Source organism: Pyrus communis, chromosome 12 (genome assembly GCF_041283825.1).
Source record: "Pyrus communis isolate YQ-2024b chromosome 12, ASM4128382v1, whole genome shotgun sequence".
Taxonomy (NCBI): Eukaryota; Viridiplantae; Streptophyta; class Magnoliopsida; order Rosales; family Rosaceae; genus Pyrus; species Pyrus communis.
In genome coordinates, this window is record NC_142576.1 from 7089734 (window position 1) to 7102597 (window position 12864).

At 38.2% G+C, this 12864-nt stretch overlaps 3 protein-coding genes and 1 pseudogene across 3 annotated transcripts; 3 read left to right on the forward strand and 1 right to left on the reverse strand.

The window, feature by feature from the left end:
* Positions 1-1003: 1003 nt before the first annotated feature.
* Positions 1004-3429, forward strand: LOC137746155 (OVARIAN TUMOR DOMAIN-containing deubiquitinating enzyme 3). The gene is made up of 7 exons (XM_068486236.2): positions 1004-1305; positions 1382-1463; positions 1623-1686; positions 1941-2046; positions 2171-2225; positions 2626-2679; positions 2837-3429. Exons 1-7 carry the CDS (start codon positions 1145-1147, stop codon positions 2978-2980), a joined length of 666 nt encoding a protein of 221 aa, XP_068342337.2. The 5' UTR covers positions 1004-1144; the 3' UTR covers positions 2981-3429.
* Positions 3430-4372: 943 nt separating this feature from the next.
* Positions 4373-8011, forward strand: LOC137745236 (ataxin-3 homolog). Its single transcript, XM_068485150.2, has 2 exons — positions 4373-4899; positions 6901-8011. The coding sequence occupies exons 1-2, from the start codon at positions 4654-4656 to the stop codon at positions 7795-7797; spliced, it is 1143 nt and encodes a 380-aa protein (XP_068341251.2). The 5' UTR covers positions 4373-4653; the 3' UTR covers positions 7798-8011.
* Positions 8012-8694: 683 nt separating this feature from the next.
* Positions 8695-10341, forward strand: LOC137744170 (reticulon-like protein B12). The gene is made up of 4 exons (XM_068484038.2): positions 8695-8874; positions 9201-9381; positions 9629-9840; positions 9944-10341. The coding sequence occupies exons 1-4, from the start codon at positions 8808-8810 to the stop codon at positions 10111-10113; spliced, it is 630 nt and encodes a 209-aa protein (XP_068340139.1). The 5' UTR covers positions 8695-8807; the 3' UTR covers positions 10114-10341.
* A 608-nt stretch (positions 10342-10949) lies between these two features.
* Positions 10950-12627, reverse strand: LOC137744288 (putative F-box/FBD/LRR-repeat protein At4g03220; annotated as a pseudogene).
* Between the last annotated feature and the right edge of the window lie 237 nt (positions 12628-12864).

Genomic DNA, 12864 nt, shown 5'->3' on the forward strand with positions numbered 1-12864 from the left:
AGAAGTGCTTCCCATGCGAACATTCTTAAAACTACCCCAAACAGTGTAAAATTTCATGAAACAAAGACAAGAAGATGGAGCAGATAGTGCCGGCCCCTCCAAAATCCAAATTAGTAGGCAATGCCGAAATGGAGGGACGTGAGTGGAAAATATTGGAAACTCCCTCTTAATTCTTATCATTGTTAGGTTATTAGGTTGTTGGTTGGTAGACGGTGCCATGCCATTGGGGCCATTTTAATTTAACTCTAAAAAATTGAGGTTTTATAATAAAATTAATTGACAATATGAAGAGTATTTTAATTACTTTCTAGATCTAAGATTAATACTCTCACATGCCTTCTTACGTGTGTCGAAATTTTAAACCTAACATGTGAATAACACAATTAGGTGACATGAAGCACGTATGGTCATTGAGCTTCGCACATGGGATAACTTGCTCTGGTACCATGAAAAAAGTTGAGATTTCACTATAAAACCAATTGACAATACGAAAAGTAGCCGAATTATTTATAAACATATACAAAGTCCATTTTTTGCTCTTAACATTAACAACGTACATGAAATTGAACAAAATTGCAAATTACAATTGTCAAAGCTTTGAGGTTTTCAACTGGTTTTCAAGCGCAAATCTTACTAGAACAAAGTAGGTCAAAGTAATCTATAATTTGATGGTTCTTTTTTTTGTAAAGGTGATCTTAAAATAAAAGCGCATAATTAGATGAACAACGATACAAGTAATAATTGGAGAAAAATATAAGGAGGAGAATAAGATATAAAGTTTTGCACTCATTTTGTGTGTGGTTTTCCTAGTATCTATCATTGATTAACACATTTTAAATCCTCCTTCACTCTATTTTTATAAACCTAATACATGTCAATCAATAACAAAGACCACGTATAAAATGAGCACAGAAGATTTGAATTCGGAAAACGAGGAAAACGATTTAAAAGCCTAGGCCCAGTCTGTTTATAGGCGGGACTGGGCTACCCGCGCATAGAAAAATTCAAAAGCCTAGGCCCAAACTACCGAACGAACGGCCAAGTCTCCCTATCTAACAACGCCGTTTCAAACCCCACGCATTTGTTTTATCCGGTCTCAGCCTTCACATTCCATCCACGGTCGTCTCCCCGAGCAGCTTTTTCCATGGCGGAGTCAGTTCTCGAGCAGTTGAGGAATGGAACTGCTCGGTTCGAGCTCGCCTCCTCCCCCGTGCTTTCAATTTCAACTTCCAATTATCCGTCGCACCAAACGGCCGCGTTCGGGGACCACAGCCACCGGTTCTTCGCTAGAATCGGACCGCCACTGTAATTTCCCGCTCTATTTTTCAACATTTCACCGTTTTATAATTTTCGTTTAATTTCATAAGGATTAAGCCCCCAGAGGATCGTCGGCGATGAAGAAAGTTGAACGCTTTTCGGTTCAGAAAGTTACCGGCGACGGGCGCTGTCTATTTCGTGCTCTGGTATTTTGAGATTTTTTACATTTCAGACTTACAACCAGTAAAAGTAAATTTCCTGACCAACTGGCATAACCGCGTCTGCTAAAACTAAAATTTTGAGCTCTCTCTCTCTCTCTCTCTCTCTCTCTCTCTCTCTCTCTCAAAGTTTTAAAATTTATTCAGGTGAAGGGAATGGCTTTGAATAGAGGGGTTCCTCTTAGCCCAAGGCAAGAGAAAGATGATGCAGGTATATGCTGATTTTCTACATAAAAGTTCTCGATTTCAATGTGGATTTCAAGAATTTAGAACTTATTTGATGGACGTCATGAAAGCAATTGTCAAATTTTGTTGAATTTATGATATCGAAATGCTCTAAAAATGGTTGCAAGGACAATGTTTAGGACTGGTCTCTTAGGTTGCACTAAGTTTTGGCTTGGAGATTTTTCTTACGATTTTTGGTGGCAATTGAGCATGACTGAGTAACTTACTGTGAATCCATAGACGAACTACGAATGGCTGTGAAAGAGGTTATATGCGAAGATGAGGAAGAGCGCCCTAAGTATGAACCTGCTTTGGTGGCAATCACTGTCGATGAGTCCTTAAAACGGTAGACCTCTATCTTTCTCCTCGTGATTACAGAAGTTGTATCAGGTTTTGTTGTTCTGGCAGGTGCTTTAGCATGTCGTTATAATGGAAATTAATCTCCTATATTTGAAAATGTCTTTCTGCAGTTACTGCCAGCGCATCAATAGACCGGATTTCTGGGGAGGAGAGTCTGAGCTGCTGGTCAGTTTTCTTGATCAGACTCTTTTATTTCTAACACTTTGTCACTCTATGTATTATAAATAGTATCACTGGATTGTCAGCTTTAGATATTATCAATCAAGTTTTGTTTAGGTGGTATCCTAAGTTAACTAATTACTGTAATTTAGGCTTCAACTAATGGCTATTGGTCCCCGGTAGGAGATTATCCGTATGGTGGGAGTTGATGTTTTAAACCAAATGCTATTTCTTGTCGAGTAGGTTAGAAAAAAATACGACTTCTCATATTTGTTGCTGTAATTCGTTTCTTGCAGTAGTTTAGGTGAGTGTTGAATTCTCTCTCTCTCTCTCTCTCTCTCTCTCTCTCTCTCTCTCTCTATCTCTGCGTGTTTTGTGTGACCGATCACCCTCCTCAATACTGCAGGTGCTGTCAAAGTTGTGTGGGCAGCCAATCACTGTTTACATACCAGAGCATGAGGTATATTTTTCCATTAAGAATCGCTAGCAATGCACATTTGCTTAGTGTGTGCTTTATACATGTATTTTAGCAGCGCGTTTTCTCTTCAATTAATCGGATTTATAGTGAGATTTACTTAGTGTTTTAGTTGTGATCTGTTGGTTCAAATAACTTGCAGCATACAAATGGTGGACTGGGTTCTGGTTTCATTCCGATTGCAGAATATGGAAGCGAGTTTACCAAAGGTTCTAGAAACAAAAAGCCCAGAAAGGTTGTGAGGCTCCTCTACAGTGGCAGGAACCATTATGATCTGCTTGTATGAGAGAGAGAGAGAGAGAGAGAGAGAGAGAGAGAGAGAGATTTCGAACTGAATAGAATGATAGTATTTTTTTTGTTTTATTAGCCTTTGTTTTTCTTTCTTTGATACAATCATACAGACTCTACTTAGTGAAATAGGACTTTGTTATTGTTGTAGAATGGCTGCCAATACACAATGTTATCTAGATAGTAGGGTGGGTATCGGGTGGGTTGGTCGAGTTGGATTACAACTTGTTGGTTAACCCAATAAATTCGGGTTGGCATTGGGTTGGAATCGTTGAAACACATTGTTGCCCAAGAAAATGGGTAAACCAACCCCACACACCATTTTTAGGCTGTGGGGTTTCATGGGGTGGTATTAGTTGCTTTCTTTCTTATTCCTAATTTTTGTATGAGTGTCATATAATCCAAAATTCATGTTCTTTAAATTATATGAATTGGGTATTGTAAGCTTATTGCATGTTAGTTAATTTTTGAATTTCATTTATTAAAATGAAGTACAGTGCATTTAATAACTCCTAAATTATATGTATGTGTGTGTGTATCTAATGTATGTTTAAGCATTATTGATATTCAAGTGAGGTAGGTTTGTTTTAGTCGGGTCAATAATACTTCATCCCAATCCATCTATTGAACGAATGATTGACTTTTTACTCGATAATTCTTCTTTTTTTTTTTTTTTTTTTTTTTGAAAGTTTGTACCTTTAGTGTATTGGTTGTATGATAATTCATTGAATTGATGACGTGGTGATCTTGAGATCCTCATATGGGCTAACGTGTTTGTACCAAATTGACAAAAAAAACTCATCAATTTAATGCAAGATTAGACATTCAAATTTCAGAAAGACAAAAATGTAAATGGATACAATTTTCAAAACCTTGGGGATTACACACTCAAATTAGAGATGTCTATTTCAAAAATCACTTCACACCTATAGGATGTAAAATATAATTAGCCACAAAAATCATGAAATTTAAGTGAGACAAGTGCTTTTTCAAAAATAAAAAGGTTAAAAAAGGGTGCGGAAATTACTTCCATAAATAAATGTTGATTCATAAAGTGTTGGTAGTTTACTTTTACGGTAATACTATCCACACACCAATTTTTATTTTTCAAACATCAATCTTAATTTTTGACCGTCGAATAAAATAAATTGAATAAGATAATGACAAAAAATTAACAAAGATGTATAAGAAATAAAAATATATACGTGAATAACACTAGCTGACTTTTTTTTTTTGAACCAACGATGTTATTTATATTAAAAGAGAAAAAATGGGGTCTCTAATACGATTTTTAACTAAATCAAAAGTAGAAAGTAACTGTGTACCTGGGCGCTCTTCTAACGTTGAACTGGATTGGATAGGTATTGCTTCCCACTTTGAGTAAGAAAATAAATAAATAAATGAAAAGGCAGAGCGAAACGAACCTCGTCTTCGCGCCTTTACACGTTTCAAGCACGTGGTCCCTCACCAAAAGGCTCTCGTCACAGCTAAAAATGCAAAACTGGAATCTTTCCTGTTGCTCTTCATTGCTTTTATAGCTTTCTCCCTCAAATATTCACATCCAATTTCTCCTCAATTCGTCTCAGAGGCAAAGATTCTAAGAATCTAGGGTTTTCATTTCCTTTTTTTTATTCTTTTGTAATTTGGGGATTTTTTTTTTTTTTTTCTGAGATGGAAGGGGCGAGCAACGGAGGGATGTTGTACCACGAGGTACAAGAGTCGAAGCTCTGTGCGGTGCATTGCGTGAACACGGTGCTGCAGGGTCCGTTCTTCTCTGAATTCGATTTGGCGGCGCTCGCCTCCGATCTCGATCGGAAGGAGCGGCAGATGATGCTCGTCGAGGGCGGCTCCCACGCCGGTGATTTCCTCTCCGAGGAGTCACATAACGTCTCCTTGGACGGCGATTTCAGTATTCAGGTCGGGTCCCAATTCCAATCCCCAAATTTCTATTCTTTCTCCCTTATTTAAGCAAAGTTTCGATTTTTCTGTTTGGAAGTATCGACATTGTTTTCATTCTTCATTTTTCACTATAACTTAAATGTGTACAATTAGGAACCCTTTTTACAGAGTTAGTCTGTGATTTTATCGTCCTGATTCAGTGATATATGAATCCTTATTGCATTTGGTTATTGCGTTTTGGAATTTAACATTTGAGCTAGTTGGAGGAAAAAAAAGAAGAAGTCTTTTGTTATATGATTTTCTGTTTGTTAATAGCTCACGAATGGGGCTCGGTGTTTGCAGAAAATGATGCTTTCCATTTGGGTTTTCTTGTCTTGAGATTGATTAGGTGCTTCTTGAACCTTTAGATAATTATAAGAGGAGTGGTGTGGTAATTTTATTCTTAGCCGACCCCACTTAGTGGGAAAAGGCTTTGTTGTTGTTGTTGTTTGAGTGCAAGAAATTCTGGAATTTCATGTTAACTGGCACCTTTTTTAGTTGAGGTTGGTCTTGGCATGGCTTTCCGTGGGATGTATGCCTTGATCAATCGTTGATCAAGCAAAGCTTGTCATGTGTTTGTTTCTCACTGGAGATGATAGTAACAGCTGAGTGGCAGTACCACGGGACTTGATCATTGATTACTCTGATTAGTTATTGGCTTCCATGTGTGTGCTTGCGGTCATGTATACCAAAGGACCCAATCATTGATTAGTATGATTAGTTGTTTGCTTTCATGTGTGTGTGGCCACATGTTTGGTGGATTAGAATATCTAAATTTGTCATTTTTCGTGGTATCAACTGTCTATGTTTGAGAGGCAATGATGACTCTGTATTATGCTAAGGGGACTCTCTCAAAAGTGGATTCTCTGCCACCTCATAGTTTAACGTCATTCCCAGGCCAACATTATAAAACATTGTGCCAAAAACATGAGGTGGCAAAGAGTCCATGGAGAGTCCCACTTTTGAGAAAGTCCCACTTTTGAGAGTGTCCCCTTAGCATTTCTCTTATGCTAATACGCCACACCAGTATTTTAGTAAGACTAACTTGGATGAAGGGATTCACACTTGATTATTCCCCTATGTATGCGTGTGTTTGTGCGCGCGCGTGTGTGTATAAAATGCATATGTATACATATGGGATGTTTTAAATGAGCGATAGAAGAATTTGCGAGCATAGTTGTCTATGAATGGTGAAGGTGATGTCATTACGATGCTTTGGTGAGTCAAACTGAATTATTCATTATTCTTTGCTTTTCAGATTTATTATTTGACTTTGCACGAAGAATTTAAGAGTACCAATACTACCTACACTTTGCTTTGCCATGGTCTTTACCGTGTCTGCCTGTACCGTGTCTCCCAGTCACAAATCTCTGGTGGAAAATGGGCTTCCCCCAGGGGTATCTTTATGTTATCATGTTAGTTTATTTCATCAATGCAAGCTAGTAAGTGATGCTTTAGACTTCATGATTAGTTAACAAGTTTTGATACACCCATGGAGAGTACAACTTCCTCCAGCCTGAGCAGATTGTCGTTACCCTAATTGACGATAAATCTTGTGGATGTTATGACCATGGAAATGCAAAATGAGCTATTAAATTAGGTTCTTTTATCTGTACTGTTTTATATATTATTACGTTGAACTAGATTTTCCTTCGGATTTTCTCATTTGCAAAATTGTAATTACCAAATTTGGAAATATTTTTAGTTCTGTAGCATTTTACTTTGCTGGGTGTGATTCCAGAGTGAGTTGATATATTGGTAATTTAGCTTTGTACTGAATTTCCTAATCTTGTTTTGCTGCCGAATAAATCAGTTAGTGGTTATAAACAAGTATGTAGTTGGTTCTTTTTTAATTAATTCACTTTTTAAGCTTTGATGTAACATCAGATTGCAGTTTCATTATTTTCGACCATGACTTTTGCTCCACAAGAGATTGTAGCATTTCCATAACTTGCAAACCATTGAAGTTTTCATTTGCAGGTTCTACAAAAGGCTTTAGAGGTTTGGGATCTGCAGGTCATCCCCCTTGATTCTCCGGTTGCTGAGCCCGCCCAGATTGATCCTGAGCTTGAAAATGCATTTATCTGTCATTTGCAGGACCATTGGTTTTGTATCCGGAAAGTGAGTGGAGAGTGGTATAATTTCGACAGTCTTTATGCGGCACCATTGCACCTCTCAAAGTTTTACCTTTCAGCCTATCTGGACACACTAAAAGGCTCTGGTTGGAGCATTTTCCTGGTGAGAGGAAACTTCCCAAAAGAGTGTCCCATCTCATCCTCTGAAGCTTCTAATGGTTACGGGCAGTGGCTTTCACCTGAAGATGCTGAGAGGATATCTAAATCCTGCAACTCCACAAATGCTGAACCTCAGGGAACAGATTTGAATCCACAATCTTCGGCACAAGTTCTATCAAATGAGGAAGCAGATTTGCTTTCAGAAATGGAAGATGAGGACTTGAAAGCTGCTATAGCTGCCAGTCTTTTGGATTCTACTCCATCCATTGCCCGTGCTCAAGCCAGAAACCCACAGATCAGCAGCAGAAACCCTCAGGACAGCATCGACAACCCTCAGAACAACACCAGAAACCTTCAAGACATCACTGACAATCCTCAGAACAGCATTGGAAACCCTCAGGACAGCATCGACAACCCTCAGAACAACACCAGAAACCTTCAAGACATCACTTACATTCCTCAGAACAGTGTTGGAAACCCTCAGGACAGCAACGACAACCCTCAGAACAACACCGACCTTCAAGACAGCACTGACAATCCTCAGAACAGCATCGTAAACCCTCAGAACATTAGTGGCAACCCTCAGATCAGTACTGGCAACCCTCAGAATGAAAGTTCAGGCAGCCAAGAGAAAATTGATTGAGAAAAGAAAAGTATACGTCTTCTTAGATTTTTTGTTTACCGGTTGAGGATCATTGATGTCAGGTTACACAGTTGACTTACAATCCTTGGCGCAAAGTCATCGCACTTTGCCGCATATACAACTCTGTTATACTTTCGTCAACTCAATTTGTATAAACTTGAAAAAATAACCTCCCAGTTTTTTCCAATGGATTACATATCTTTCATTTTATAAATGCTTCTTATAGGCTCAAGACATTAGGATTTAGTTTCTGTCACATTTTCTCAAAGGTCTAGTTTCTTGCTTCATCTGTTGGGGGTAGTTTTTGAAGGGGAGATTCTTGGCTGTTCACGAGCGATACATTCCTCTCTACACCGCTCTTCAGGTGACTAGAGACCTAGGAAGAGGGGAATGTATATCGTCACTGCTCGTGACTAGAGATATACGAAGAGGAGAATATATCGTTGGTTGTATGCACGAATTAAGGACAGGCCATCAACTTTTTTTTTTTTTTTTTTTTTTTTTTTGAAAAAAACAACCGATATTATAACAATTGTATAACAAAAAAATAAAAGAAAAACTTGAAAAACCCCATCTGCTCCTCATCGCCTCTCGTCTGTTCAAAATCGTTCCCACCAAAATCTCACCTCACCTATCCACCCACCGCCGATCAACATCGAGTAGATAGATACAAACGTTAACGTTGTTAACTTGATGTGATGCCAAAGGACACTTGTCAACAGCAGAGAGCGAGCAGAGGGTGATCAGAGGGGATTCGGGAACAGCAGATCCGGACTCGAAAAAGCCATGAGAAGACGCTTTTCAGCTGGAAGCTATGACTGTCTGACCACCACCACTCGCACCTTTTAACATTCATCCGTATATACACATACATAACATATATATAAACATAAATAACATACGTGGAACCCATTACTCCTCTTTTACTAAGGATCCTCTGAAAACTCAAAGCCAACATCTTTATTTGAGTGTTGGATCTGAACTGGAATTCCAGGATTTAAATTTTGGAAATGACTTCATCTGAAAGGTTGTTCAACAGGAAAAGAACACTTCATGAGATCCTTGGAGGAGGTCTTGGTAAGTCAGATTTGTTCGTCATACCACTATTTTGATTAAAACTGTGATTAAAGTAGTAATTAAAATTGTAATCCAGTATCTTGGAGTTCTCGAAGTTAAGTTTAAACTTTATGAATGTAAGTTGAATTTCACTTTGATTTATGGTGTTATACTGTATCCAGTAAGGATGCATTGTTCATTCAGGTGTGTGGGGTTTATCACAAAAAGTCTCGGTGAAGTTTAGGGAGATGACTATCATCCTTCCAATGCGGGATTATTTACATTTGATCTATAATTCCTAACAAATTCTTGATCCGGTTGAGATGTGATTTTTGTGGTTTTTACAGTTGCAGATGTGATTCTGTGGAGGCAGAAAAATGTGACTTTGGGGATACTGCTAGTAACTTTATCTGTTTGGGTGGTGTTTGAGAAGTCTGGTTACACTCTGCTGTCACTTGGCTCAAGTGTTCTCCTCCTCCTCATGACCACTCTCTTTCTCTGGGCTAAATCTGCTGCCATTCTTAACCGGTAAACGAAAAAACCGTTGCTTCTTTTCCTGAATTGTAACAATTATGTGGTTAAATCAGTTGATTATTTCGTTACAAGAAAAACACATAACATCCTGGTATGTAGTTTTTTTTTTTCTTTCTCAAGATGTTTCATGTTTTGCTGATGTTATCCGAACACTTTCTTAAATTTTGGAATAAATAGCATATGTTTATGTGTCAACATACAAAATGTGCTACAATCTTGCCGCTCTCTACTTTGTGAACAGACCAGCTCCTCCCCTGCCTAAATTGCATTTATCAGAAGAAATGGTAAACGAAATGGCATCTTTCATCCGCATTCATGTAAACGCTTTGCTCTCGGCTTTCCAAGATATTTCTCTGGGAAAGGACTCAAGGTCATTCTTCAAAGTAGCTGCATCCCTCTTGGTGATTTACCTTGTTGGTGGCTTGACTGATTTTCTTACTTTGAGCTACACCAGTAAGTTTAAAGTTTCATTTCCATTTGGATCGAAGACATCACCAGATTCACATGTTGTAAACTTAATCAGTTGATTTATGTTTTTGCTTCCCTTGTATGGCAGGTCTTGCAATCGTTCTAACAGTTCCAGCGCTCTACGAGAGGTGTGAAGATTACGTGGACAAATATGTCATGATGGGGTACCGGAAATTGCTGCAGTTGTACGTTAAACTAGATTATGAGTATGTAAACAGATTTCAACACGAGGATTTGGAGAAGAAGAAGCTAAGTTGATTTGTCTTCTCTCATTTAATACCTTTTTTGAATTTCCTTTTGGGTTAAGGTCACGAGAGTGCTAAGGCGAGGCGTCTGAGTGTGGTTGAATTTTTTTTTATTTTGTTCCTTGCAAGACAATGTAGGTTTGAGTGAAGTTGCAAGGAGGTGGTGTTTGAGAGATATTGCAGAAATGTCCTGTCAAAGTGCCATGAGTTTTTGTAATCTAATGCTGAGTTTATACCAGAAGTTGAGTCTTACATGTTCTCTGAGTTTCATTTCGACTGGTAAAAATTATTAAGGGCATACATAAATTTCTCTCAAAATTTCAAAGACTTCCTTTTAGATGCGAGAAAACCCTTTGTCTGCTCCAATATTATGCCTTCGATTCGGAATCTGAGGTTGTGTAAGAGTCAGTCCGGATGCCACAGTGCAAACCAAGGTTCTAAAAGACGCTAGTCGGCTGATAGGCAGAGGTCTAGCGACTAGGCGTCTAGGCGGGACCTAGGCATGTGTTTTAGTTTTAGTTAAATTTGTTAGATAACATATAAATAAATGTCTACTTATATTTAAATAAAATACATAATTGTATTAGGTTACATAAATTGTAAAATAGAATGACATGAATTATAAGGTACTAGAACATTTTGAAAGCATGGGAAATAAGGGTATAATGAGTGTTCATTTACGTATCCAAGTCTCCTACAATTTATTAAAAAAATAAAATTATCAATTTTTTGTCTAAGTGAAAGTCGCGACCTAGGCGGGTGCTTATGCAAGTCTAGGCACTTTTCTTATCTTTTAAACTCCTATTGATTAATTGTGACGGTGGCCAGGTACCTAGCGCGTAGGCGGCGCTAGACGGGAACTTTTAGAACACTGGTGCAAACTATGGCAGTGGAAATCATCTTGCTTCTACTCACCATTTCTGCAACAACTTGTGATTACGCATCTTCATTATAAAGAGCAATGACCATTTTCTTCAAATTTTGCGCATGCGCGAGGATATACCTTGCAAACTCGATTTCATTTGACCCATGGGAATGCTCTATGGTTACCTCCTTAAGCTGATCTATGAAAGCAAGGTTTTGCATTTTCCAGTATAGTCCAAACCAATGCCAGTTGACTGAAAATATACAACAGGCAACAAGCATAAAGCGAATTAATTTAAAACTACCAAAAATATAACTTGCAAAACTGATCTGCTGGCGATAAGTAACCAAAATGTCCATAGAAATTACCACAAGGAAAATATGTGCGTCGTGCGCCTGAAACGAAAATCAATAGGCAACACGGACTCGAACTTACTGTTTTGGGAGTGAACAGGAACGGTCTAGGGGAAGTCCTTACGTACAAAATATTCAGATTAGGCATTCCCCGAAGAAGAGAGACCATTCCAGGAACTAGGTCATCATTCAAGTTTTCACAATGTATGCTCAAGTTACGCATATTATCAAATATCGGTGCTGGCACGGAACCTTCCTTGGACAGAGCCTGTAAGTTATTCAAGAAAAATTCTTAGAAAGTGGACCAGAACCTAAAATGCTTCTAAATTACATTAGCAAATTGCTTAATAAACAAATTCTAACCGACTATACCTCGATGGTGTTCTTATTTATAGTAAGAACTTTTGCCGAGCATATACTGCTAAGAATCCCAAATACCTTGTCAAACTTATTGTTCCGAGGATCGAAAATCAACATCTGAACTCTTTTCAAACTTTTGAAATTTCCCAGATTTTGGATATACGTCAATGTGCCTTTCCATTTCAAATTTTTAAGACTTGGAGCAAAAATGTTCAAGGATTTGCTCCATGTTGATGTAGAATAAATCCATTCTATATCTAAATTTTCAAGTTTCTCACCAGAAATATTAAGATGGCGGAGTTGACAAATAACGAAAACAGAAAAGGATTCCAAAGACGTACTTTCAATGATGATACTTTGTATATCTTCTATAAAACTAAGATGTAACTCCTTAATGCATTTGCAGCAACATGTGATCCATTTGAAAACATCCTCGTCTAACATTTTCACTCTTCTCAATTCCAAGTAATGAAGATTACTGGAAAAGGATAGGGATGGTGCATTAAAAATCTTCCAATTCAAGTCCACTGATAGAGAGCGCAAAGATTGAGCATGAAAGATACAAGATGGCAACGGAGGCACAATGTTCACAAAATGAAGATCAAGCTCTTCAACATTACACCTAACTGCATTCTGAATCCACGTGAGCACTAGAAAATGAACATCACTAAAACGATCACCACAAAGATTCTTCTCTGGGTTGGTTGGACAGAATCTCCAGCTAATGCGCAAGCACTGCATGAATCACTACTGGAGCTGATAAGTAAAATTTTCTGCATATTTTGAACACTGCACCCACTCGAGTTATGCCTTCGAAATCGAGGAAGGAAAAAATATGATGAGCAACAGCAACTGGAAGATTACTAAATCTGTTTACCCCAGTTTCAGAAAAAGCTCTTTGAGCTTCACAACTTGCAGATGCCTGGAGCTTATGCTGGGGGGCCGTCATAATTACTGTTGAAGGCGGTGGTCGTCGGAGCTGCTAGAGATATTCCTTTTCATGCAAACCAACTTTTGCAACAATTGATCATAACTATACACACGTGACTGTCACAAGGGCTAAACAGGAGGCCTTTGCGAAATATGAATACCTAATTAAATCATCACAATCGACTCATTTCAGAAAACCCTATTCGAAATCAACGAGACTAACAGATTTTCGAAAAGAAAAGGTACAATTAGGCAG

Excerpts from the sequence above, each read along its gene's own strand:
- LOC137745236 (XM_068485150.2), top strand. The coding sequence starts at position 4,654 with ATGGAAGGGGCGAGCAACGGAGGGATGTTGTACCACGAGGTACAAGAG. Across the intron at positions 4,900-6,900 it reads ACGGCGATTTCAGTATTCAG|GTTCTACAAAAGGCTTTAGA; the intron begins GTCGGGTCCCAA and ends TTTCATTTGCAG.
- LOC137744170 (XM_068484038.2), top strand. The coding sequence starts at position 8,808 with ATGACTTCATCTGAAAGGTTGTTCAACAGGAAAAGAACACTTCATGAG. Across the intron at positions 8,875-9,200 it reads GATCCTTGGAGGAGGTCTTG|TTGCAGATGTGATTCTGTGG; the intron begins GTAAGTCAGATT and ends TGGTTTTTACAG. Across the intron at positions 9,841-9,943 it reads TCTTACTTTGAGCTACACCA|GTCTTGCAATCGTTCTAACA; the intron begins GTAAGTTTAAAG and ends CTTGTATGGCAG.
- LOC137746155 (XM_068486236.2), top strand. The coding sequence starts at position 1,145 with ATGGCGGAGTCAGTTCTCGAGCAGTTGAGGAATGGAACTGCTCGGTTC. Across the intron at positions 1,687-1,940 it reads GCAAGAGAAAGATGATGCAG|ACGAACTACGAATGGCTGTG; the intron begins GTATATGCTGAT and ends GTGAATCCATAG. Across the intron at positions 2,226-2,625 it reads GAGGAGAGTCTGAGCTGCTG|GTGCTGTCAAAGTTGTGTGG; the intron begins GTCAGTTTTCTT and ends TCAATACTGCAG.